Here is a 27,382-nt window from a genome sequence, read left to right as displayed (position 1 = left end):
GAGGGCAGGTGAGAGCATCATGTGTAATTGTACATGTAACTTGACATCAAGCTCATTATAAAGAATTTTTTGGAAAGGCATATAGGAACTGAGTAAATAAAGGACCATAAGCCACAGACTTCAAAAAGACGCAGGGAAGGCAAGTGAGGATCTATAAAGACAATGTATTTCTAGTTCTCCATTTACTTGTAAGTATTTTCACGCTTACTTAATTGTCTCCACAGATCCTCTTTCCTGGAGATTAATTCCAATTATATGATGATTAATTAGAAAATAATGGCATCTCATCAGAGGTTTCATCTTGCTGCTAGCTGTAGTGAGGAAAGTGAGGCAGCTGGTCTGGGGAACGTATGTACACGTGTAGGGAGTGCCCGTGGATAGAGTAGGAGTTATGATGGAGGGCTGGATGAGAATACAGAGTAAACAGTGAGTCTAGTACCATATCTCTGATGCAATGGGCTTTATGGGGCCACTGATATCTGAACCTTCAGTTATCAACTATGAGTATCAAGAGCAGGCCATGTTAGTAGCATCTATACAGAACATCCAAAAGGAGAAAATTTCTCAAAATACCACAAACTAGATGGACTTCCAGAAAAAGCTAAGCTATCCAGTCTATCCAGGAAATAGCCACATACCTACAATAAGTTTGTGGAGTATAATCCTGTGGAGTCATGAGGTCTGGAGAGGAGAACTGGAGATTTAGATAATAATTAGACTTTCAGCAAGATATTCAGATAAGATCAAAAATACCTTGTCTTTACAAAGGCATTGGAAGGGGGGTAAGCCATAAAAGCTTGGAGTTCACTCACACCCCTGACAGAGGCCACCAATCACCAAGAAGGCCATTTTTAAATACAGATGTCATATAAACATCACATGATTGAAGGATCTGTAAGCCTACCAAGCTGTATTAGAGGGGTACAGTTACAAGAAGTCCTTAAATAATCACTTTATAAGCAAATGCAGGTGAAAAAAAAATAAATAGCCAGCATGGCAAGTGGTGTTCTAAGATGGAGGGCACTCAGCAAGAATGAGGAACCACAGCCTGTCTGCTAAACTGGGAAACATGAGCTTTCCTTATGGACTTGAGCAGAAATTCACAGAACATCAAGCCACAAACCCAAGGATTTTGTTGTTAGAATGCCAGGATCCACCATATGATGCTGATTGCCATAGTATCAAAGTGCCTGTTGGCTAAATAAAGAGAAACTTTGTCCGTATGAACCAATCCTTCCTTCTTGGAGAAGATCAGTATGTCTAGCTTAAAGAAGAGATTTCTCAGCCAGAGTTAGGAGATTTGAATACCAGAACTAGTGAACCCCAAGCAGGAGCCATAAGGATCACACATGCTCTTCCCTTACATCATCTTGCTAAGGTCCCTATGCAGAAGATAAACAAAGTTATACTCAGGCACTCACGATCAGAAGGCCTAACCCTGGATGAAAAAGAAAGGCTTTTGATATATGCCCTTGACTTCTGCCTGTTCAAACTCAGAACTGTTCTTATTTGGCATTGGAGTAGGATAAAAGGTCAGTCTGTGGTCTAACTAACCACCCCTCTATTGAAAAGGTTGTGTACTACCAACTGCCAGAGAGACCACTGGGTGTAGCAATTGTCCACAAAGATGTCCCCCACCTACACACACACACACACACACACACACACACACACATTTATGGCAGAAAGACCTTTCCAGTAAAATGTAAAAGCACAGATAAGAAGTTTCACAGATTCTAAAACCAGAAGGAACCTTTATGATTATTCATCTGATCTCCTACATAACACAGGAAAAAATAATTCCTTATTATTTTAAAGATAAAAGTTTTAATACAAAACCAACATCTACTCAGAGACTAATCACATTGTCAAGGGTAATTAAAAACAACCAAGGAAAGAGGAACCTTTGTCTCCATGCCAGGCTGAACATAAGCAGTGGTTCAGGGCCTCCTCTCCTAGTGTGAATTCCTCTCAACAAACTCTGTCTCTTTCTCCCCACCCCATACCTCAGACTCCAAAGTGTAAGGATCCATGAAGGCAATTCCATGCGGGGAGAGAGTCTGGAATGCCAGAGAAACGTGTGTAAAGATTATAGTTACTTTTCAAGCTGAACTAAAACAAATACACTTAAATGTAGTGCTAAGAGGCTACTAAAATTATATCATTGAATGTGTATACCGTAGTCCTGGACAGGACCCTATTGTGTTAGGTGCTGTACAAACAGCACAAAAATTGCCCTGGTCTCAAAGATCTTGCAATCTAAGTAACGAGATTGTCTGTGAGCATTAGTCACACAATATATAGCTCTCCCTCCTTTACAACAACAATTGATATTGGACATATGCAGACAAGAATCAGTGTCCAAAGTAAAGGATTGAGGGAAGGGAACTCATCACAGATTGGCATCTCTCCTTTTCTGCAGCTATTCTGAAGACTGAGCTGGTTTTATATTAGCAGAAACTTTTTGTATTATTTAGCAGGTTGTATCTTATGAGATTAGGCACCCAGGGTACAGAATGGATGTCTATAGTTACATTTTTGAAATTCAAATAAAGGATAAAATAATAGCAGCAATATACAATATGTAGGATATAAAAGAACAACATTTCATGGTAGAGAAATATACATACTGGGATGGATTCTCCTCCATGAACAAGCTGCACTCAGATGCACTGAAGAGCAGATCCAGACGCAGTGCCCTGATCTTCCAATATTTGCCCCCAGTAAAGGGAGGATTAGCATACTCAACTCTTTCTCCACCATATTCTTCCCTGGCCCCAGTCTGCCTCCTTCCTTACCTCTTGTGCTGAGGACGGGGGACAGAGGGTGGGTGGAGCAGACTACCCTCTCTCTGCCAGCCTTCTGCTAGCAGAGAGTTGTCCTGAACAAGTAAAGTTCTCCACTTGCAGTTTGAAGCCAGTTGTGCTGTGCTGAACAAAGTGTGCTGCTTTGTGGAACAAAGAGGACATAGCAGATTAAACGAACCCCATAGCTATTCCTTGTTTCTTTCATTTAAAACAAAACAAAAAAAAACCCTTTCTATTGAATTATTTAATCTCCCTTTTCACACCATTTTATTTCTTTATTCTGTTTATGTCGCACATGTGGACAGGGCCAGCTCCAGGTTTCTTGCCACCCCAAGCAAAAAATTTGCCACTCCAAGAGCACAACTGCCCAAGCAAGAAAAAAAAAAAAAAAAAAAAAAAGAAAGGCCAGAATGCTGCCCCTGGAATTGTGCTGCTCCAAGCACGTGCTTGCTTTGCTGGTGCCTAGAGCCGGTCTTGCATGTGGACATGACCACATGGGACAATAGTGCATGGCAAGCCAAAGTCTGAATCTACAGTGCATTGGCTTGCCACACAGCAATGTACCATGTGGACACTGCTACAGTGCATGAAAAGTTCCATAGCATGAACTACAGAATTCATAGCGCACTGCAAGAGCACACACATGAGATATTACTGTGTGGCAAGCTAGTGTGCTGTAGCTTCATGCCCTGGCTTGCTACTATGCACTAAAGTTCTGTTTAGACAAGCCTGTATTCTTAGAGATGTGTTGCTGTTTCATTCACTAGCTGGAGATAAAAATCATTGCAAGGCTCAGCTTGTGCAAACTCGTGTTCACTTTGAGCAACAAATACAATAATTTGATCACAGGAAAGCAAGGCAAACCCCATACAGTGAACAAAGTGACACATTTTTCTTCCCTTTTTTGTTTAAGAATTGCTGTAAAAGTCAAAACAGCCAAATGCAAAGGGGAAAAAAAAACCACTAATACAGTCACAGAACATTAAAAGCTTATAAACTTATATAAATTATATTTCTTATAATGTAAATCACACGGATGGACAGCACAGCCACTTTATTACTGTGAAGGTAACGTACTGTGTAGGAAACTGTAATCAAACTTTTAAGAAGATGCCAGAACATAAGAATTCTAAAGTTACTTTAAAGGATTTAAGAAAACCAGAACTTCCATTGTATATATGTGGCATTGTTAGGGAATTTTTCATAAATATTTGCCACTATTATGAACATTACTAGTCTGGTTCCTACAATGAATCACGAGATGCCAAAAATTCCTACATGTCATCCAGTCAGTATACACATGCAATGAGAGGGGAATTGTTTATAAAGCACCTTGGAAAACAAACCTTTATAAACCATCTATAAAACTATGAATCACATATAAATGGGGCAAATATTTCTAAAAAAGTATAGCAAAAATGGCTTTATTTCAACAAAATTTCAGCCACAGCACTTTTTCATTTTTCTGTTCTTTTGTGATATTTTGTGTGTGCATAGCCTCCATGTCATTCAGGAAAAAAAAAATTGGCCACGTACCTTACCAGTGTCTAAGTCAGTTGCACTAATGAAGTACTAACAGACTATTGGAGAAAAAAAAAACTCAGAATAATTGGCAAGGGGTAGAAACCAAAACTATTTTGAGGACAGGATAAGACCAACATAGGCTCTAATACTATAAATTGTTCAGGCTACCTTCATTAGAACTGTGTGCAAACTACAGACTGAAATAGGCTGGCTGCACAGTGTCACTTGAGAAGACTACTTTGCACAGGCTACTCAATGTAACAATCCCAATTATACTGTCAGTTCTACTGCTCCTCATCCCTGGATGCTGACACAATCATAAGATATTGCATGCTTGAATGGCTGGCCAAATGACAGACCAACATTTTAAATGTCATGTAGCACTAAAGGAACAATACCTAGTCAAATAATGTCTTGTAAAGATTATCACTAAACATTGCCAAATCTATGGCACCGATATATTGAAGAGGACTGTTATAAAAAGCAGTCTGGGTTTGGAAAAATCCTATACTGTATTGCCCTGTATATGGACACATGAGAACCATAACAACCATAGAGAAACCACCACCAGACCTGCAAGCTAATGACAAGTTTGAATGAGTGTTTTGACTGCTCATTTGAAAATTCTGAATAAGAGCATGTTCCTGTGTGTCATTCCTGTGTCAGTCTGATTATCAGACAAGTAACAACAAAAGAAAGACTAATTGGAAGGTAATTTATTTTGAGCAACTAACTATTCAGAACTCTCTTTATGCTCATGTAGATGTAAGGCTGCAATATCTTACGTACCGAGGTTTAACCTGCTTAGTAATCTTTACATTTATAATGGTCTGGGTTTTTCCCAATTTACTGCAATTCTTTCGATTTCAAGAAGTTTTTTGGATCAATGTATTTTTTCCATTTTGCTTTTTCATTTTTATTATGCATTTATGTGCATGTACTATATAAACAAATACACATACTATAAGCTCGGTTACTGTGCTTATTTTTATGGTAACAGAAACTTTCAAGCATTGATTTTCAGTTAAGTCACTAAATTCTTACCAGCTTTACCCATTATATTTACTTTAAAATACTTAATAAGAACAAATTGCAAACTATATATTGTGCACACATACACATTAATTTTAGATACTATATATAGATAGATACATATACTTAAAATTTCACCTGTGCTGTTAGAATTTTTTTCCCCAAAAAACCTCACTATTTTAATGGAAAGGAAGAACTATGCTTTTAGGAACATAACTCAGTTTAAACCTTGAAATCACTGAGTTTTTGAAGTCAGAATTGTTAGTTCCACTAACTTTCATATAAGTATGTGTAGTTCACCAGTATGTAAGTAAACAAAGCTGTCAAGTGTACTCTGGAACAACCACAACTATAATGTACAATTTAATCATATTTGCATCTCTTATTTTTCCCCCAGACACAAGATAAAAGTTATGAGATTTGTTTCTGGCTATTATTTTAGGTTTGTTCTAGCCACTTCCAGACACCATGTAAAGATTTTAAAAGCAATTAATACAGGGACAGAGCTCCATTTGACTACAGAGGAAGTTAGTAAATGTAGCTAGCTTCTAAAATTATTACCCATACTCTCCTTTTTTATATATTTGTAAACAGCATGCAGAACAAACAAACAAAAAACCCTATACATCACAGCTTCCTATTGCAGCCCAGTATACATAGCTAGATACCAACCCAAAAGCATGCGAAATGAAGAGTACTCACTTGTTTAGCCTTTGACTTTGTGATGGTGTCTGAAATTGGTTTCTTTCTCTCTTTAACAGCTGTTTTGGAAAACAGTTCTTCAAACTCATGATAATCTATAGAAGGCTCTTCAATTTTTTCCCACACAAGTGAAGCATTAGAATCTCTAAAGTTAAGCAAAAGACCTATGTAGAGCAATGTCAAACTAAATATAGTCACAAATGGTGGAATGAAGAAAAATAATGTTAATATTATTTTTGAGTGACTGCTACTTTCAGGATTAGCAGGAGTTTAATAGACTATATTTTGGATCTGAAGTCCTCCACACCCCAGTATGCTTCAAACTGCTTTATATTCACACGTGCCACACAGTTTGTGTTATCACTAGCTCAGTATATTAAAAAAACCACCAGAACTGGAAATAAGCTTGGACTGAGAAAAGATAAACCCTCTATTAAGTGACAAAAAGTATGAAGATGAAGAAAATGCTAGGCGGGGAGAGAAGAATATTACTGAAATCAAAATTAATATTTCCCTACGAGTATGAAAACAGTATTTCCATAAACAATGGGCATTCTGCAAAACAGAAAAATACATTAACAACAAATCTGATGTCAGCCAGATCAGTGTCAAGCAAGGAGGGTCACAGGCAAGTGGGTCTTTTACGTCATAAGGCAGGAGACATGGGGAGTGAGTGTGCGCATATCATGGATTCACAGTGGTTTGAGCATTGGCCTGCTAAACACAGGGCTGTGAGTTCAATCATTGAGGGGGCCATTTAGGGATCTGGGCCAAAAATTGGGGATTGGTCCTGCTTTGAGCAGGGAGTTGGACTAGATGACCTCCTGAGGTCCCTTCCAACCCTGATATTCTATGATTTGGAGGATCATAAACTACCTGAATTTGCAAGTTGTTTGAGACAGGACCTTGGTGCTGGTGGAAAGGGAAAAAGGTGCAAGCAACTTACATTTAAGTCACAAAATGCCTGACATGCATCACATATTGAGAGCTGAGGGTCCACAGAACCTCACAGGATCAGGCCCAAAGTTATCCAGAAAATGGTTCTTTAAAAGATTTCTCAAACAGTGCAAATATATACATTTTTCCCCCTCTGCAGTGACCTGTTCTATATAAAAAAAAATGGGGGCGGGGGGAAAGCACTTCTTACTAATATACTCTCTGTAGTTCATAAGGACAGTATTGAAATATAAGCTTTCAGGGGTAATAAGCAGTTTAAGGTTAATTTTAACATACAAAATGCTAAATGCATGGGCATTTTATTTAAATGGCAGTTAAAATTATAATTGCAATTATACTGAAAATGTGTATGTTGTAAAGAACTATTTACAAGACACTAAAGCATTTAGTTAATTTTACCCCATCTTATTGAAAAAGGCTTGGAACAAAAACAAATTCTCCATCTTCACATTGTACATATTTTACCTTTTACTATGAAGCTGAATTCTTGTCCAATAAAGAGGCTTCATGGGTCGAGAAGGTTCTATTGCATGTTTCCTGCTCCCTTTATCCTGATTCATCCCCAGTACAAATAAACCAACTGGTAATGGAGGAGGAAGAACCCCACAGACTTGTGGAAGGCCAAACGTTGGCAAGAAGCCTCCCTGGGCTGGTGGTGGAAGAGAAACAGCTGCCCCAGGTGGTGGCGGTGGAGGGGCAGGGGGTGGCATTCCCATGCCAGGTAAAGGCAGGGGAGGGGGTGGTACACCTGCAACAGGGAAAGGTGGTGGAGGGGGCGGCATTCCCATACCAGGCAGGGGTGGGGGAGGGGGCAGCATTCCTACACCAGGCAGGGGTGGGGGAGGGGGCGGCATTCCTACACCAGGCAAAGGAGGTGGGCACGGGATACTTGCACCAGGCAGAGGAGGGGGTGAGGGAGGGGGAGGCATTCCCATACCAGGCAAAGGAGGTGGGCACGGGATACTTGCACTAGGCAAAGGAGGGGGTGAGGGAGGGGGAGGCATTCCCATACCAGGCAAAGGAGGTGGGCACGGGATACTTGCACTAGGCAAAGGAGGGGGTGAGGGAGGGGGAGGCATTCCCATACCAGGCAAAGGAGGTGGGCACGGGATACTTGCACTAGGCAAAGGAGGGGCCGGGGGAGGTATTCCCACCCCAGGCAGAGGAGGGGCCAGAGGTATTCCCACCCCAGGCAGAGGAGGGGCCGGAGGTGGGATTCCTGCACATGGAAGAAATGGGGGAGCGGGAGGCAGTGGCATCGCTCCATCAGGCAAAGGTGGGGGTAGAGGAGGTGGCATAATTATGCCAGGCAACGAGGAGCCCAGGGGTGGCATTGTTGTGCCAGCCAAAGGCAAGAAAAGTCCTGAACCAGGCAAAGGTGGTGGGGATGGGACACCTGCACCAGGCAAGTGTGATATGAAGGAAGAGCCTCCTGCTCCAGGCAGAAGAACAGATAGTTCTGTGCCAGGCAGTGGGGGTGGGATGCTACAAGTGGGTTCAGAGGATACAGAAGGGAAACAATCACTGCAAGTCACAGTCTCAGTACTTCGAGACTGATGGGGAGCTGGCAATACAGTCGCTTCTTGAAACAAAGAAGAGGATAGATCCGTATCAGGTCCTGCACGAGGTGGCTGTGATGTACTTTCTGTGGACTGGCTTTCATTCAGCTGCGTCGAGATTAGTTTTGGTGACAGAATTAAAGATACTTCAGAACAATATGTGGGATGTAGTTCAAGAGTTGGCAATGGCTGAGATGGCCGTTCAAATTTATCCCCTTCCAGGTGGGGAGGAGACTGTGGCAGTGCATTGGCTGAAGGCTTTGAGTGTGTAAAATAATCTTCTACTGGTGAAGTTTGTACTGATTTTACTTGTAAAACTGTTTTGGGTAGGACATTCCCTTCATTTGTTTGAAGATCCACATTACCACGTTCCCCACAAACTGGGCGTCCACTCTCACTCTCTTGGTCTTTGCAAGGAATCTGTGCCTCTTTTGGGGCTGGGAATTGTTTCTCCAGTTCTGCAATTTTGGTCCTCAGATCCTCAATGGTTTGTTCCAGTTGCTGAATTACATTAGCACGCTCCTCAGATTTCAACTCAAAATCATCCTTCAAAAAGAAAAGATAAATCAACACACAGAAAGAGGAGATAACTGTTTTCAGCACACATGGGCAGTGAAGCTAAATAGGGATTAGCACCATCCACTGCTAGAGAAAGCAATTTGCTTCTACACTCTGTAAGAATGGAGACACCATATCCCCAGGTACAACCTACTATGGAAATTAGTTTAGACTCTCACACTACAATTAGTGATTATAATGACTTCATCAGCATGTGTGTTCTTTATATTGTGATGTTATTCTCCTGTCTATAGTACTGCTTTCCAAAGATGGACAAAGAACCACAGAGCAGTGGATTAAAAGTACTGCAACTTTCTTTTTGTGATCTTTTTAGATGTAATAGAAGAGTTATACAAATACTTAAATTTGAACAAATTTTCAGTAATGACTGAAAACATTTTAAGTATTTCCTTAGTACACTGTTACTGTACATGATAGACCGGGTGAATGACCAAATGTTACATTTGAATACATGTTAAACTAGCCAGGCCTTATTCACCCAAGAATGGATAAAAGAAAAGAATAGGGAACCAATTTTTAAAAGAATGCAATCATATTGGTGTACATAGCAAAGTTATGATGGCAGAAAGTCCTGCATGTTGAATACAGTAAGCTCCACATTTGAGCTAGTAGAACCATAACTAATTGGGAAGAAAAATGACAAGAAATAAGACAAAATTAGGAGCTACTACTTCTCCCCAAGTTCAGAAAGCATCAAAACTGCTATGTTTAAGGGCATAAAACAACCACTAACAAAAAGGGATTAGGGAGAAGCTTCCTCTGCAGTTTCCTCTGAAGCACCTAGTACTGTTGGAAACAGATTACTGGAATATATGGACTATTCAATATGCTAATTCCTATGTTCCTAAATAAATACCAGTAATGGAGTGTGTTCTGTTTAAATGGAGATGTGCTTTATCAAAATGCATCACAAGGAAATAATGTAGCCCAGGGATAGTGAATAGTAATGACTGGTGCTTTATCAGGACCATAATTCAAGGAACTAATCAGGCAATAGATACATCAGAAATTCTGAAGGATTTTAATACAAAATGTTCCCAGATAGAGATTTAAGGGAACAGGAATGCTAAAGTTGAATATATTTCTTTTTCCACTGCTGTACTTCATTAAATGTTTAGGATTTTTTTTAATGGTATCCTCTCTTGACTGGGACAACAGAACAACAACAGGAAGTCAGTAAGGTAGATTGTGTTTTATAGTCTGTTTTACACACATTCAGGAGATGTGGGGTTTATTTTTTCCATTCTCTGCTACAGATTTCCTTGGTGACCTTGGGCAAGTTACAACCTTTTTGTGCTTTTTGTATCCCTTCTGTAAAATGGTAAGCCTCACAGGTGAAATTCAGGCTTCATCCATGAACATTTGAGAGTTACTGATCTCAGACACGATGGTGAGGAGTACCATAGAAGCATCTGTAAATGAATGCCCAATACCTAACAGAGTAATAGCTTTTATTTGTCTCTCAGTCCTGAAGATTATGCTTGTCATCTCATACATGACAAGAATATATTTTAAAAAAACAGCTCTCTTTGTTGTAAGCAAAGTTCTCACTACCAGTAATATATATTCATAGCTTACTAAAATAGTTTCCACCATGTTTTTTTCCGAACACAACATTTCAGGCATGTATTTATCTTGGGATTTCTCAGCTCTCCTAAACCATTCACTAAAATGAAATAGTAACAAGCAACTAACTCAGATTGCTCTCTACTCGAAGCAATTTACATCAAGTTACAATGCTCAGTCTCACAGAAAGTCTGAAGAGTCATTTGGATCTAAAATTATGAATACTGGCAAATGGTTCTCCCTATCAGATTTTAATGTGTAGGTAACAAGTTAAAGCAGGGACTGGGTCGCCATATATTTGTCTAGAGATGGGTTGAATCTGAGGGAGAGCAGACTGCTCAGCCAATAACTACATAGTGCTTTAAACAGTAACCTGGAAAGAAAGGCTAAAAGATAGCTTTGCTTATTGCTTCAGCTTCAGTTACAGGATATTCTGCTGGTACCTTTTTTATTATATATCCCATTAAAATTCAATCCATTTTATTAGCGACATTTTTGTTGAAAAACTTTATTATAATATAAAAGGACAAACATTTTGGATTAGAATGTGTAAGTATGATTAAAAGAATATTACAAAACTTCATCCATCCCCATTATTCTGGTGTATGTACATTAAGATCAATTTCTCAAAAATAAAAATAAAATACACACATACTAGGACTATTTATACATACAAAATTCCTATAAAAATTCAAACATCAACTCTTCAGAATTCACTTGAGAAATATGACCATCCACTTTCAGCCATTTTAATATTCACTGGCTGCCACTTTTAACTTTTTTATAATATTTAAATAATAAAAAATTATTAAGATATAGCCTTCCAATTTGTATCTAAAGGAGAAATTACATCCCTGCCATAAACCTATTTAAATCAATAGAATTACACCGGAGATTAATTTGATCCATTTTACTTGAAGCTAATACTCTAAGAATATTTAATATGGCAATGATTAATCTGTTGGTGAAGAATCACCACTGTTAATATTAATTCAGAACACAGGGCCATTTAGTCTGCATTTTAACACGTTACCATATCCATGAACAAAATATAGTCCCTGAAACTTAAAATTCCTCTTGACCTGCAGGAAGGCACTGGAACTCAATGTTACACAGTGGAATTCATCCTATGGGGCTGAAAATCTATTGCAAGAAAACAGGAATTTTAAAGCTTCAAGATCACATTTAAAAAAAAAAAGTCATAGGGCAATTAAGTGATGCGTTAAGCAATTACTCCAAAGGCAAACAAAAATGGGTATCTCAGTGGAGGTGGTCTTCACATGAAGGTGAAGCAGAACTGCATTCTATCATTTTGTAGTTTGTTTTAGCAGACTTTTGAGATAGGAGGTTACATAGTAAGGAAGGAGGGAGTGGATTTCTTGTTGAGTTCTTAATGTTTCAGTCTATCAGGGTCTCAGAGATGCCTGAAAAAATTAACTGAGGCAAGATGTCCTAGCTTGAGACAAATCTTGGAAAACATTTGTGTGTCCAAAGAGACTTGTACCAATTATATTTATTGGGGAAAACAGTATTTTTATGCTTTGACTATGTAGTATTTGGAATCATTTACTTTAACACCCAAATGTTTTCCAAGATTAGTCTCAAGCTAGGACATCTTGCCTCAGTTAATTTTTTCAGGCTTCTCTCATTTTTCAGGAGATGAAAGGATTGTTTCAAGAAAAACAAGGCAATGACCTTCCATATACAAACTGATTGGTTTTTGAAACATCTCCTAGAATGTCCTTAAAAGATTAATTTAGTTTATCAAATCTAAAAACCTCATTAGGGGAAACTGGAATTCTGTGAGTTCAGCCAGAGAGAAAACATTGAATCATTCATACCTTTCAATTTTGTAACATTCATACTAACCAAAAATTCCAAATGCTTAGGGATCATTTAAATATGGGGCACATAAAGGGGGCCCCAAAATTTGAAATGCCAATATATTTTGTCTGGTTATGATCATTGACCTCTTCCCTTCAGTTCTTTTGCTGTAAGTTAAAAAAAACAGTCAGGATCTGCTCAGTACAACTACATTAATTTCCATGTCCAATAATTCATAGAAAAGTTAAATCAAACTACCTTTGCTTTTAGAACCGGCCATTTCTGTATGTTTGAAGTAAATAAAGACTTGCCCATTAAGATGGCAGCCCAAAGCTCCTTTAACCCTCCTTCCCCCAGCAAAAAGCCTCGAGTTCTTCCCTCATGCCTTGGGTTTGCCTTCCCTTGGCAAACAATTATGAACGAGATACACTGAAGTTAAACCAAGATTTGCGTAAGTCACAGCAAGCTTTTAATATCCCTCAGTGGCAAGAAAGATTAGAAGCATTGGTTGATGAAACTTTAAACATTCATGGAAACAGAAAAGGAAGGAATTTTTCTGCTGCACATGTAAACACAGACGAAAGCCACTTCCCAGGAACCTGAAAGGTTTGCCCAGGTAAAAGACTGATCATGAGAAAGGTCCACATTAAAGTCCAAAGGACAACTCCACAGCAAAAAACTGTGTGGCTTAAAAAGATGTTTGAGGGACCTCTGTCTTGCTTAGACTTCTTACTCAGGACATGGGTACTTTGAGGGAGTCTTCTTTCTGTAAAGGAAGAAAGAAAGGTGGAAGCTTAAGCCTCACTTTATCCAGGAAAAATGGGGTATGTATGATTCAAGAATAAGGAAGAAGAAAATAAGTATGTATGCACATTAATATACATTCCCCGAGATACAGAATTGGAGGGAGAGAAAATAATGTACCTTTAGCCTCTGAAAATAAAACTACCATTCTTAAATCAAAGATAATCTGAAATATTTCAAGAATAAAGCCACATTACTTTCTACTTTTGGAAATTAACAGGTTTCTAGTGTCAGAGACTAAAAGCCACCAAGCTGCATTTGTCCATATCCGAGACTCTCCAGCAATTTGTTACTTAGTGTTCCAGATGAAGTTGACTCTGAGTGGGATCAATAATTAGACACTAAGCTTATATTTTTCATTTGGGATTTTATCCAATTTTATTTTTTTATTGTATTGGTTCTACTAGGTTTGCAGGAAGAAGGCACTCTTTTTAACCATTCTGTCCACAGAATAATAAATTTTTCCAGGCAAAACAGAAGACAGGCTTGCGGGTCTTGCTTATCTGTGACAGTACAGCACAGCTTAAGGTTACAATGCATTTTAGTCCTTTCAGTTAGGAAAAATTGATAACTTCTCAGATCCCTAATGGTCAAAGGTTAACAAGTTTTAACATCTATTCTGAGAGTCCTGCAGCCCAGCATAAAGAAAGGAGACATGGTATTTAGCAGCTAAGTCTCCAGTGCTGCAGCTGGAGTTGTTGAATGCTATTAAATGAGATACACTACTACTGGACATTTACTGAATTGTTTTCATATTCAGAGCACTTTACAAAATATTATCTAATTAATCCTCCCACTCACCTTGTGACACATATATATATATTCATATTTTACAGCTGGAGACACTGAGTTAGAAACTGACTACTTTGCCCTTGGCTTCAGGAAAAGTCACTGTCTGAAAGCCTGATTCCCAGTCTCTTGTTCAAATTTCTAGACAATATCTTTCTTCTCCTAATATATTAGCATTCCACAGGTTTGGGAAGGGAGATACTCTCCAGGCTTTGGTTATTCCTGGGAAAAACAGAGACTAGCACACAGGTAAATGTTCTAATAACAGTGGAAGATTTACTCTGCTACTTCAGTAGTTAGATCAATCAATTACCTAAAACTGAATTCCTCAAAAATAATTTTGGTTCTAATGTTGCTGACAGAATGAATTCCTTATAAAATTGCAACATAGTTTTTCTTTTGTGCTTTTTGATTTTGAATCCTGTATTTTTAAAAGTTTCTTGATAGCAGACATTTCATCAAAGACTTGTAATTGTAGGGCTCTCCCTCCAGTTCCCCATTATTTGTGTCATTGTGTTTAATTTCCCCAGGTCTACAGGAAAATATAGCAAAAACTAGAGGTCTATGTGGAACTATGGATAGATGGAACTACAAGTGCTTTTCTGGCCTCTCCATAGTATTTACCTGTACTGAAAGGGGGTGGGAATAAAAACAGGTATCATATATTATAGGAACTGAAAGGACCTATACAGGATACAGAAAGTATCTCTGCCCACTGTGTATGAACCTTGTGAAGAAATTCAGAGCCATGCAATTCAAGGAGCTCTCAATAGAGTGACCTCAGCAGTTCCCAGATGTAACAAATGAAAACCTGAGTTTCAAGGCGGTTTGCTGGACAGGGAATTGCTACTACATTCTTCCGTCTCTGAAACATGTTGAACAATCAGAATATACTCCTTTTTGGCCTTGTTCCGCCTAGTTTAGTGAGACAAGATATAATGGTGCTGTCTGATAGAAGCTGTATGTACAAGCACCAAAAGGTAGCCTTCCAAACTGAGAGAAGTTTGAATTTATTTATTCTCAATGACATATGACAAGTGCTATACTCTAAACAGTAATTAGCAAAATAAGCTCCACACTGCATGAATGTAGGTTCTTATTCTATGTAGGTTCTTATCTCAGGTTTATCACATTAGTATCCGAGCACCTTCCAGTAGTACATTAAGCAACAAGCTTAGCATGTCATTGTTTTGTTCTCTCATCCTCTACCAAGGGGGAGTAGAGTGAATATTGGAGAATTTAGTTGTGGTAGGATTTTGTTTGTAAATATAGCAACATAGATGTGTTTGTTAGAGAAAGCAAGGTCAAAGAAATCTGACCTTTGTAGCCAAAGGAGGCGAGGTCTGTGACGGTCCTTAGTTCCTGAGGGAGGTCATTCCACAGTCTCAGGCTCACCCCGCAAAAAAAAAAAAAAAAAAAAGCTGTCTCTAGCACAGATGAGCTTTACCTTTGTTCTTTACTACCAGAGAAGTGATTTTGTTGACCACAGTCTTCATCCCAGAGCATTAGGCAATCTTAGGCCCAGGCCATTGAGCACTTTGAAGATAAGAACTGAGACCTTGACTGTGTCTCAATGTTCTATGGGAAGTCAGTGTGGAGAGTGGAGAACAGGAGCGGGCTCATGGTAACCCATGTTGGTGAGGAGACGAGTTGCAGAGCTCTCTATTTGTTGGAGTTTTCTAAGCAAAAGATGGTTCATGCCGAGGTGTATCATAATGCTATATTCTAGCTAGGTGGTAACAAAGGCATGAATAACTGAGGTCATATCATGATTTACCAAGAGGACAAAGTCTTTTAGCCAATCAGAGATGGCTGAAAGCATTACCTGAAGATGTTTAGCTTATGAAGCAAAACAGTTTAGCATCAGAGAGGAATCCAATAGCATTCCTAAACTTCTGACTAATTGTGAATGAAATGTCCTTTTAGGATTTTTCCTAACCCTGCTATAATCAAGAACCTAAAATGAGTTTGTTTTAAACCCCAGACACCTTAGATGAATCAGTTGTCTCTCCACCACAGTAAGCATCCTGTAGACAACACACCAGCCAAGCATTATTACCTTCCATTGATATAGTACTTTTTTGCAAGATAGCACAAGGAATGTTTTTTGCAATGTCAGTGAACAGGAATGCCAATGAGGGTTTTTGCTTAGGTTTGTTTTTTCCAGGAAGTATCCTTTATAAAGAGGAACTTAAGTCTTTGAGGCTGCTCATCTGATATAGTTGGGTAGTCACATGCTGGTGAAGAGTTTTGAAAACAAGGTGGGATCTACCAATTGACTTAGAAACATAGTAGCATGCCCACCTTTTCTATATGTTCGTATTTGGCCTTGAAACTGCCTTAGTTGCTTTGTCACCCACTCCAATGAAAAGGGAGTGCATACATGGGACAGGTGTGGTGGGAAGGAAAGGATAGTCTGTACCAGATTTTAACACAGAACCTTAGATTGCTCATTGTTGCCAGCTCAGATGCTCTACTAGTGAGCAAAGAGGGGGCTGGCACAATAGGGCTAGAAAAGCTTAAATCTTCTAGCTTATGAAGCAACAATACCATGCTTACCTCTGCCAACACTCTGTGAATGTGCAGTAGTCATGCCTCTTAGTGGAGCAGATGGATTGAGGATGAAGGACTTCTTAAAGGGTCAGGAGATATGGCCTGTTGGTTTTCTTTCCTGCTGGATATGAGGTGACCACTTCAATCAGTGATTTACGCAAGTCATCTTCCTTCTTTGCTTCTTTTATGTAAATTTGTCCTATGTACGTAGGTATCTAGATTGAGTTTTTAGGTTAGGGAAGTCCAGAAATTTTGGCTAAGCTTTTATCATAAGAACGATAGTACATATCCACTCTGTCCTGGGACTGGAAATATAGCAGAGTTTGAGCTGCCATAGACACTAACATTTTGGCACACTTGACAAAAAAGATGATCCTCCACAAGTTGGGCTACAGACAGATAGTCTCTTTTGCCAGTCTTTGGTTCTATTTTAAGCAGCCCCCTTCTGAAGATGTTGGCCTACCTAAAATAGAACCAAAGACTGGCAAAAGAGACTTTGTTTGTAGCTCAGTTTGTTGAGGGTTATTCCCTTTTGTATGTATTAAGAATAATATAGGCATGTTTCTTGTATTACTTTTAATATATGGTCTTACTATCCACAGATTAATTTATTTTCCTAGCCATTAACGACTAGAGCCTCCTCTTCTAAACTAGGCAGGTTAAGGCAGCCTACATGTGGGGAGCCCACAACCCCGCTTTAATTTCTCCTCCTGGAGCTCCAAGATTGAGTTGCAGAAGAAATTGTTGAGGATTTTGAAGAGTTGACTTTCCCTCACGTTGGGTAACTGTACAGAGTTTATGACATTCAGACACCAGAGCCAAGGACTCTATAGAAAGTTCAGAAGGATAAGCAATTTCCGGTCTTCGGGGATGTTGCTGAGACCACAGAATCATAGGAGGTCCCCAAAAGCGGCCATTGTCTCAGGCTTGTTGTCAGCAGGCTCAGACAGGACAGCCTTAGTCACTGAGGGACACTCCATGAGTTTGGTGGCCTGGAAAGGTCAGATGGGAAGGTACTTGGGGCATAACATGCTAGAAAATTCTTATGCATCAGGAGTATGCATCAAGAAATATTTACAGTGATGTGGTTATCTTTCCATATAGGAGGGGTTTGGTACTCTCTCACATCCCTGAAGTGCGAGCCTGATATTATGAAAAACCCCAGGTAGACAAAGGTTGCTGGAGCAGAATTGGTTCCCTGATTACAATGTCTCTGCAAATTTGTCCATCACCAAACCTGAAGATGAGTTGATGGTAGGTATCTCTAACAATTCTAAGAAGAGGATGAGGTGGAAGGCAATATTAGAAGTGAAAAGAGAGGCCTCCATATGTCTTGCATCATTGAGCATGAGGTCATTCAAAGACAATGAGCCTTATTTAGGTCTCCATGGGGGCTCAAAAGTTTTTTGATGTGAGGGTCTGAAAGAGCCTTACTTGCCATTTTAAAGGGAAAGGTAAATCATCAAAGGTAGAAGTTAGTTATATTATTCAATATATAGCTACATGCAAGGTAAAGCCTACCAGTTTTTTAGGCGTTGCTTTTATACCAATGTGCATATTCAAAAGGATACCGTCCTAAAGCTAATTTAAATGAAAATACTTTACATACAAGTTCTCTTATCTTACAATGAACAGCTTAATTTATTAAAATAAAAAGACCATTTAAGTGTGTTTTCTATTAAACTATTTGCCTTGCTTACATTTTGCAATTCTAATCTGGGACAATACTAACAGACTAGAATTTAACTATAAACAAATGAAACCAACTTTTAGGTTCTCACTCTGTAGTTCAATGTATAGGTTGAAAACATGCCAAGGGGATGGACATGGATAAATTAAACACCATTTCCTATTAGATTTTTCTCAGTAAGTCAATGGAATAATTTGTATTGGTCTTTATAAAAATAAGTGTCTCACTAAATTTAAAGAAAATGGCTAGGCAAAAATCATTCGAATCTTCAACAAAGTAATGTGAGTTACCCCTGTGGAAGACTGATACAGGCAAGAGAAGAATCAGGCGCCTCACTTCTAGGCCAAATTTGGCTCTAGGCTATCTTGTTAAACTAGCTGAGAGTAGCAGCCAGATTCAGAGATCAGTTCAGGTTGTCCTGCCAGAGAAATGTGCTCAGAAGAATTTTCTTTCAGGGAACAAGCATTCTTTGAAGAGCATTTTATGGAACTTTCGTTAAAACATGAATGTTTTTACCTTAGAATTTACTGGGACCTCAAATTAGGTATATGCAATTGCGATAACAGAAAACGTATGTTTTATGATTCAGTCAAAAAACCAATAGATTGCTTTTGTAAAGGTAAATCATAGCTATAACTGAATGCAGAGGACTTCATATACATCACTATGCTAAAACTTTTTTTAAATGGCAGTGGTGAACATGTAGTAGCTCCTTTCATTTCCACTTGTCTTTCAACAAGTGAGAAGGTCCACATTTAAAATCAGCAGTTTAACAGTTTACAGTTTCTCTTTGGGAAGCTCTTATTGGTTTTCTTCAATAAAAACATTAGTTTTAGAGACGTACTCCAAAAAATATTGCATTCACTTGTTAATAGTTTCAGTGATTAATACATGCTGCAATAGACAGGAATGTACAGACTATGTAGAGCTGAGCAAAACTCAGAATTTTCATCCCACAGGAAATGCCAAGATTTTGAAATTTGGCTTTTGTTCTGAATTGGAACAAAAAAGTAACTGTTGCGTTTCTCACAAAATATTCCAAAATATTTCATTTGGGGGGTAATCACAATGAGCACATATGCCCTATGGGGCAAACTGGCAAAGGGGCAGAGCCTCCATCCTGCACCCTCCCCACATCCACACTTCCTGCACTTCTCCATCCCCGTCCACCGTGCGCACACACTCCAACTCACTGCTCAAATTCCCCATATTTATTAGCTCTGCATTAAAAAAAAAGCTACAAGAATCTGAAAATGTTATGAGCAGCTCATTGGGAGCGTGTGGAGGGGAAGGATAACTGTGTTTGGTCAACAAACACTTGACCAAATTACATTTAAACTTCCATATTATATTATAAAAAATATAAAAAAGTTGAAACAAAAAAGTAGTTTCAAAACAAGAAAGTCAAAACAAAATCAAGTCAAAATGAAATGTTTCAACATTATTGAAACAAAATGCTTTGAGATTTTTTTCAAAACAAAAATTCCTCAAACTAGATGCTTTCCCACAGTATCTTTTGATTTTGTAGAATTGGCATTTTCAGCTTGGAAAAAAAAAAAATAAAAACTTCCGTCAGAAAATTTTCAACCAACCCTATGCAGAGTGCATTCATTCATTGTTTAGGAGACAAACTCTCCACACAGCATAAAAAGAAATGTCAGCCGCACAAAAATTGTATTTTGAATCCTACTGGCATGGACCTAATTATATGATGCATTCCTAACTCTCCCTCAGCAGCGCAGCATTACCATTCCCTCTACCTTCCTAAAATCTTCCTTGTGCAAGAGGGGAGAAGCCATGATAGAGAAATCAACAATCCCCAAAACTGTGGGTAAGAAAATTCACTTTTCTCTAATCCTGCCCTGTCTCTCCTAACAATTCAACTATTAAGAAGCAACTGTGCCCTCATTCAGTTGATCTGCCAATTTTTTTTTAAACATTTGTTCGGCCAAAAAATGCTTTTTTAAAAAATTGAATAATTTTTCATTTTTTGTTTCCCACCCCTCCTTTTTTTAAAAAAAATAAATAGTGGCCAAATGGAAAAAGGGAGGAAAAAGAAAAGAAAAATTGAATCCACTATTTGTACTCCAATTATCTCTATTAATTGGCCAGTAAATGGTGCTAGACAGGGGCATCAAGTTTGTATAATATTTGGTGGTGGTGGTGCCCAGAGCAGCTCCAATTCCTGCCCCCCACCCCACACCTGCCTAAGGCTCTAGGATGGAATTTGAGTGCTGGGTGCAAGCTCTGGGCTGGAGGTTGGGGTGCAGGCTCGGGTAGGGAGTTTGGGTGCTGGAGGGTGAGGGTTCAGCAAAGGAGGGTTCCTCCTTTGGGAGGGAATTTGGGTGTGGGCTCTGGGCTGGAGCAGGGGGTTGGGGGTGTGGGAGAGGGGGCGGTGCTTACCTCGGGAGGCTCCCGAAAGCAACCCGCACACCCCTCTGGCAGCGACTCCCAGGTGGTGGTCTCCATGAATTGCTGCCCACAGGCACCACCCCTGCAGCTCCTGTTGGCCACAGCTCCCAATCAATGGGAGCTGTGGAGTTGTTGCTCAGGGCAGGGCAGCATGTGAAGAACTCCGCTGCCCCTTTGGGGCTGCAGGAATGTGCCAGCCGCTTCCGGGAGTGGTGCAGAACGAGGGTGGGCAACAAGGTAGAGCTTTCAAGAGATTTAAAGTCTTCAGAGTTTTTATTTTTAGGACTTAGTTTATTCTTAAACTTTGAGAAATGGTCCAATTCCCATTTAGGTCTTAGTCGGGTTACACAAACTAGATGCTGTGTTTTCCAAGGCTACAGTGCTAACCCACATGCTATTGTCTGAATCAGAGAAATATATATTTATTCACATTGAGAAGTACCTTAAGAGTTCTGCTGGGAAACACCTGCAAATTCTCTGCACTCCTCATGTTAAGATACATAATTGCCATCTAGTGGCTGAAAAGGGACACTTCAGGATGCTGTCCCCCTTATTTCTGACTTGTCTGTGTTACTTGCTTTTATTTTTCCATTTAAGGCCCCTTAGAAATCCTGGCATTAGCAGAAACCAATAGATCAATTGCAAAATTCAGGTATTGACAACATGGGAGAAGAAGCAATCTCTCATCTACTGCCGTTTTCCAATCCCTCTCCCTCCATGTAAATTTTCTTGGGGAATCAGCTTGTGGAAGTAAAAGATTCTAAAGGGACATCTTTAACTTATTCTCTTAAAAGTATAAAAGACAAGCTTGATCCATTTTGCCTTCTAGACTTGTAAAACATGAATATTTGCAAGAATTTCTCAACAAATTTTATAAGCTATACAGAAAATGAGACTAAAACCTGAAGAATGGACACTAGTGCTAATTAAGGAAATGTATAGTTACTTCTGAAATTGGAAATTACTGTGAAAATAAGAGCAAGACTTTTGCAGAGTATCTAAAAATAAAGACCCAATTAGATATGTTCCATCACATCCCGAGATTATACTTTAGGAAGGTTAGATCCATCTTTACAGACAGATCTTCAGTGATGGACATAAACTGAACATCCAGCCACCTTAAGGCCCACACTAGATATTAATCCAGGTAGTTGCCATCTGCAAGGAGGCTACCTGCCTTGCTATGACACTGCTGTTGTTGCTAGCTAAGCGAGGGCTTTGGATTTCAATCATTCCTGTGAATCTTTCAGTAGCGGCTGTTATTGGGTCTATGCAATCCACTGAGTCACATTGAGTGCTTCTTTTCTTTCTGTCAATTTTCGACTAACCAGGGTAGTTGTTATTAAATCTAAAAAGAAAGCTGTACATCTGGGTATAAAATACTCACGCTCCCTCAGCCTCAGGGTTGAGTAGGCCAACTTTGACATAATCTATTTGATCTAAAGTTAGAGTGTAAACATCTGTATTTTATCCAGCAAAACTTGGCTTTATTCTGTTCATGAGGAAGGCAAAAAGGGTTTTAATAGCTTAAAAAACAACACTAAAATTACAGTGTCTCACTCGGCACAGTACAGAGCAATTGGAGGTAATCATTTCCAGGTTGGGATTGATGGACATTGGCATGGTGCTGTGGAGAAGCTTGAATTGCTACTGGGCTGCCTGTGGCACAGCTGTAGATCTGCTGTTTTAGATTCCAGGGGGCTCTTTAGTTCATACCTAAATACCATACTTGTGGGAAGTGGGGTGTGGAGGGTGCGTTGCCAGCACCCCCATGTTTTCTGCCTGGCATCCTGGCCACAGGCTGCCAGCCCCATGCCTGTGGCTCCACACCCACCCCAGCTGTGACTACATCCTCCGCCTCCTTACCCCTATCCATGTCCCCCCTCCCGGAGCCATGGTCCTACTCCCAGCCCCAGCTCCAAGGGGTGGTGTGGGGGCACAGACAGGGCTAAGAGGGGTGCAGTTCAGCATTCCCACTCCAAAACCTGTTCCAGTGCCACTGAGAAACACTATTTTTGGAAAAGTAAAATCCTTTCAATCTCTGAATGCCAAATCTAGCTCCATTGGTTGAGAACACAGAAGAGGTGCTTGTTCTGAAAGACCTCATTGGTAAGGCTGTTGCAACTGTTAGATCAGCAATGGAATATTTTCTTTCCAAAAAAGACAGCCGGTCTCACTCCATTCTTAGTCCAGTACCAGACGATTAAATCTAGGTGACCACACTGAGCATAGCTTTTATACCTTGCTTCCATGTTAATATTCTGCAATCTACACAGTAGTAACCATGCTTTCTGAGGGGACAAACTGTCCCAATCGATATGCTGGTGGTTTCCACACACACACACTCCAGTTTCCACTTACCAGAGGTATCTATGCAAGGAGTGAAGGGAGGAGGAACCTCTTGGTGTCTCCTGGTTGAGCAGCTGAATGAGGAACATGATTAGAAGCCAAGCAAGTGGCTTAAAAAGAGCCACTATTCACATAGTGCTTCCCCACTTCATCCTCCCCGATTGGGAGAGTTTCTGCAGTGAGCACAAGAGTCTGGTAAACCCATCTATGCATGTGTGTGCACAAACACACACATACACATCCCCCCTCTCCTCTCCTCCAGTCTCCGCTGGACTCTCTAGCTGTTTATCCAGTCACCGACAGCACATCACCTGTCTTATGAGAGACAATCATACAGGGGCAGCTGTGGGAGCATCCATTGGGTTTATTTTCCTCATGATCTTTGTTGCTGGTCACATGCAGCTGGAACTGTTTCTCTCCCCAGAGAGATCTTCCATCAGCCTCAGGAGCTGATCCCACAAGTGGGGAACCACTACTCAGCAGACATAACCCATCCTCAAACAAACTGTTCAATCCAAGGACCACCCTTCCCTGAATTTCAAGGGACTGTTTTGGCCAGACTAAAGCATATGTTTCTTGTCAAAAAGCTATTTGGATATGAACTTATAGGAGTGCTAAAGAAATCCCTTGCCATTTACAACTGTTTTGTAGATCACTTCTTCAAATACAGTGATGACACGCTAACCTTTCAAGATGTCAGAAGTTTGTTTTTTTAAGTCTCAAGATCTGAAGCTTCTGTTTGCTACAGTGCTACAATTCTTAACTTTTTTTCTTAGTAGCTTGTTGCTACCAAAGGTTGGTGCAAAGTATTACAAACAGGACTCCTCATCTGAGCCAGGAAGAATGTGCATCAGTGCACTATATTCTGGGGAGATGCTCCATGAATCAGATTTATAATCTTTTAAAGCAGAAAAAAGTTATTGCCTGGGGCAAAATGTGTCAGATAATGCGAGATCATCAAAGCTATATTTTAATTGATATTGCTGGAAAATGCATCAATAGATTTGTATTTCATGATCTGTCTTTAGAATCCGAGAACTGCCAAACTTATTTTATAGTTTAGCTAGTAGTACTTGGGAAAGTACACTATGTCCCAAAAGGATCTATAATTTTGGTTGAGGGATAATTTGTTAGTTGGGATAGAGATGGACCAAATGAGTCAATAACAAAGTCAGAAATTCTAGGGCACAGGAAATTCAAAAGTTCTTGAGGGCCAAGTATTTAGTTGTGAAGGCAGTTTAATACTTAATGCAAAGTCATCCCACCTCCTGAAATAGGATTAATTTAGGATAAATCACGTTCAGCAAAATGATTAATTCCATTTGGGTGGTCACCTTTAAATAAAATGCCCTGCCCCATAAGATTACGTTTATGTGATATTCTAGATAAGCACTCAACTTGTATCTAATGGAGAATTATCAAAATATTTAGAAAGAGAGTTAAGTTATCATTTTTTAGACTATAAAGGACCTAAATGTTGATTTTGGGGGTTGGGGGGAAGGGGGTGGTTAAGTATCAAATATCTACTGTCTTTAAGTTATGGGTTGACCCATTGTAGAGCAAAAAATAGGCTTAAATACAATGGTGTTGCAATTATAAGACACCTTCCTTCCTGCTATCAGTAGCAGAATAGTTTGGAAAAAAGTGAGTGGTCTATATTTTTCTACAGAAATGAAAGTCACATGAGAGCTGCCTGTCCGCCCATCCCCCATCAATTCTGTCCCTGTGATTTGCTCCCTCCAGTCCCCCAATCAATTCTGTCCCCCATCTGTTCTCTCGACCCAAAACTCATTCTACTCTTTCTACAGCTCCTGGGGCTCTTCTCCTGCCTCTCCCCAGCCCCAGAGGAGTGGGGAGCTGCAATGCAGTTCCCTCTCCCCCATCCCATGCCAGGGGTTGCAAAGGATAGGCAGGGATCCCTTGCTCACAGGAGGGGAGCAAGCAGAGCAACTATGAGCTGCTGCACTATTTTTGCTCCCTCTCCCTGCTTCCCTAAAAATGATGTCTGCTCCTGAGGGGAGGAAGTAAAGAGCTCTGCCTTCTTCCCACAGCCAATTGGCTGCTCTAGCCCAGGAGGCAGGGAAATGGAGAAAGCAGTCAATCGGAAGTTTTTCCCAGGCAAAACAGAGACACACACTTGTCTGCAACCTAGCTCAAGTTGCAGACATGTTTTTGGTCGGGTCTGTGACCCTTTTTGACCAGATACATTTCATGCACTGGTGAGCAATGCTGCTGAGAGGAAAGAAGTGGCCAGGAGGGAAGAAGTGTGGTGCCTGGACAGAAGCTATATTGCCATTTCTGGATTTAGCCCTGGGGTTGGAGTTCCTGAAGTAGAATGCTCTGAAACTCTCCTCTTCCCTCATTAATATAAAATCTTATACCTCCTAATGGCAAAGCATGGTAGAAAAACTGGGTAGAGATTGTAGTATAAAAAATAGCTCTTTTTGTCCAGACTGGGGAGAACTTGTCGACAGATCTTCATGGAAACAGAAAGAGCAAAGGGCTCTGAAAATCCACTAGAGCAGGTTTCTTTTATTGGTACTGTATTTGTTATCTTCACTATATAAATATCTTTACCATTTGTGAGAGAGATATCACTTTGATAGGTGAACTCCAGTCTTAAGAGAACTTTTAAAGCTAAAAAGTTAGAAAATATACTATAGGGACTAAACCCTGAACAGGCAGGGAAATGGACCAGATGACCTAAAAAGGCTTTTCCATATCTACCTTTCACAAATTCTTCACAAGTTTCCTAAATGGTTTTAGTTGAGGAGCATCCTGCTTCATTTAGAGATCTTAAGTCACCTACTAGCTATTATACGTTATTTTAAATTGCCAGTTTTATGCTGCAATTATACCAGTTAGTCTATGTGTTCATATCAGATATAGCTTCTGTCTGTCATATCAGACATAACTTCAAAGGGAGTTGTGTGGCTAAATGCTGTAAGTCAGCTTTCAAAGTCTCAGACCCAGTAAACATTACATTAAATTCCTGATTGCCATGGCCCTTTTGCAAACAGTGAGCATTTAGACAGTGAGGGGACATGGGTTCAAGCAACAGTCCAAAATGATACAGAAGATAAAACCTTCATTACCACACTTGCTAAAATTAAACAAAAAATATTAAATAAAATAATGAGCAGAGAAAATATAAGGAAAGATGATATAGGGGAGACATTTCATTATTCAGATACATACATGTTTCCATGTAAAACTCAAGTCTTGAAATGCTGGGAATATGGGAGTACGGTAAATCACAAAGAAAGAATGACCAGACTGGACCTGAATTTTCAGTTATATGACATGTTTTAAAGAATATAAAAATGTACTACCCATACTGAAAGAAATCCATTTTTACACTTTGGTTCTAAGACCTCAAATTTATTAGTCTTTACTATCCAGTCTTCAATTTTAGGAAGGGTGGGGTTGTTCTATTCATACTACAGCAGTTTTCTGACCGTCAGTATTTAATTAGCCAGTTTCTTTTAGATTTATTTCTGAACAGAAGACTTGGGGAAATGTTTGAAGTCACATTCCAAAAGCTACAGAATACCACATTTTCCACAGTAAATGTAACAATCCACCATGATTGTTTCTTGTTTCCAACAATTCCTAATGGTCTAATTGCAGTAAACTGGTTCTTTACTTTTCTATTAGTAACAAAACACAAGCACATCTCCATTAAACTGAATTCTTTGGTACAGTAATAAGTTTCTTAATTCTTTTTGTTGTGCTTCATGTTAATGACAAGTGGATCAAGTGGTAGGATAACTAAAATAAGGGATAATGAGTAAATTTTCCAACAGATTTTGGACTTTTTTTTTTGTTAAATGTTTCTTGAAAAACAGATTCAGCTGTAAGTACAAATCAAATACAGTCTACAATTGGAATAATTTTCTAATGATTTACTGGGATAGAGAACAATAATTGCCTTTCAGAAGATGTGAGGAAAATAATCTATTAAAATGTGCATGACTTGAAGTAAGATACTTTACCACCATTCCACACTGTAGTTGTATTACAACTCATTCCATTCATAGCTTCTATAATTCAAATCTTAATTATGGAAAATGAACAACATTTAAATAGATACATCCTAGTGTTTCATCATTCAGTTGTTTCTTTTGGTATACCAATATTCTTCATAAATATCCTTCCTTTATCAAAATATACCAATTCATTTTTAGCAGAGATGGTTGAACCAAATAGTTATTAAAAAGAAAAAAAAACAGACC

At 39.3% G+C, this 27,382-nt stretch overlaps 1 protein-coding gene across 5 annotated transcripts in view; it reads right to left on the bottom strand.

Moving 5' to 3' along the window:
* FMN2 (formin 2) overlaps positions 1-27,382 on the bottom strand; it is a 277,143-nt gene that overhangs the window by 172,032 nt on the left and 77,729 nt on the right. For all 5 annotated transcript variants that reach the window (XM_043511421.1, XM_043511423.1, XM_043511422.1 and 2 more), the window contains 2 exons: positions 7,488-9,127; positions 6,066-6,210 (listed from right to left, as the gene is read on the bottom strand). In XM_043511421.1, coding sequence (XP_043367356.1) covers positions 6,066-6,210; positions 7,488-9,127 — 1,785 coding nt within the window. The remainder of the gene's footprint in view (positions 1-6,065; positions 6,211-7,487; positions 9,128-27,382) is intronic.

This window comes from Dermochelys coriacea, chromosome 3 (genome assembly GCF_009764565.3).
Source record: "Dermochelys coriacea isolate rDerCor1 chromosome 3, rDerCor1.pri.v4, whole genome shotgun sequence".
NCBI classification, from domain to species: domain Eukaryota; kingdom Metazoa; phylum Chordata; order Testudines; family Dermochelyidae; genus Dermochelys; species Dermochelys coriacea.
Note: the sequence above shows the minus strand (reverse complement) of the source record. Positions and strands in the feature narration are given on the sequence as shown.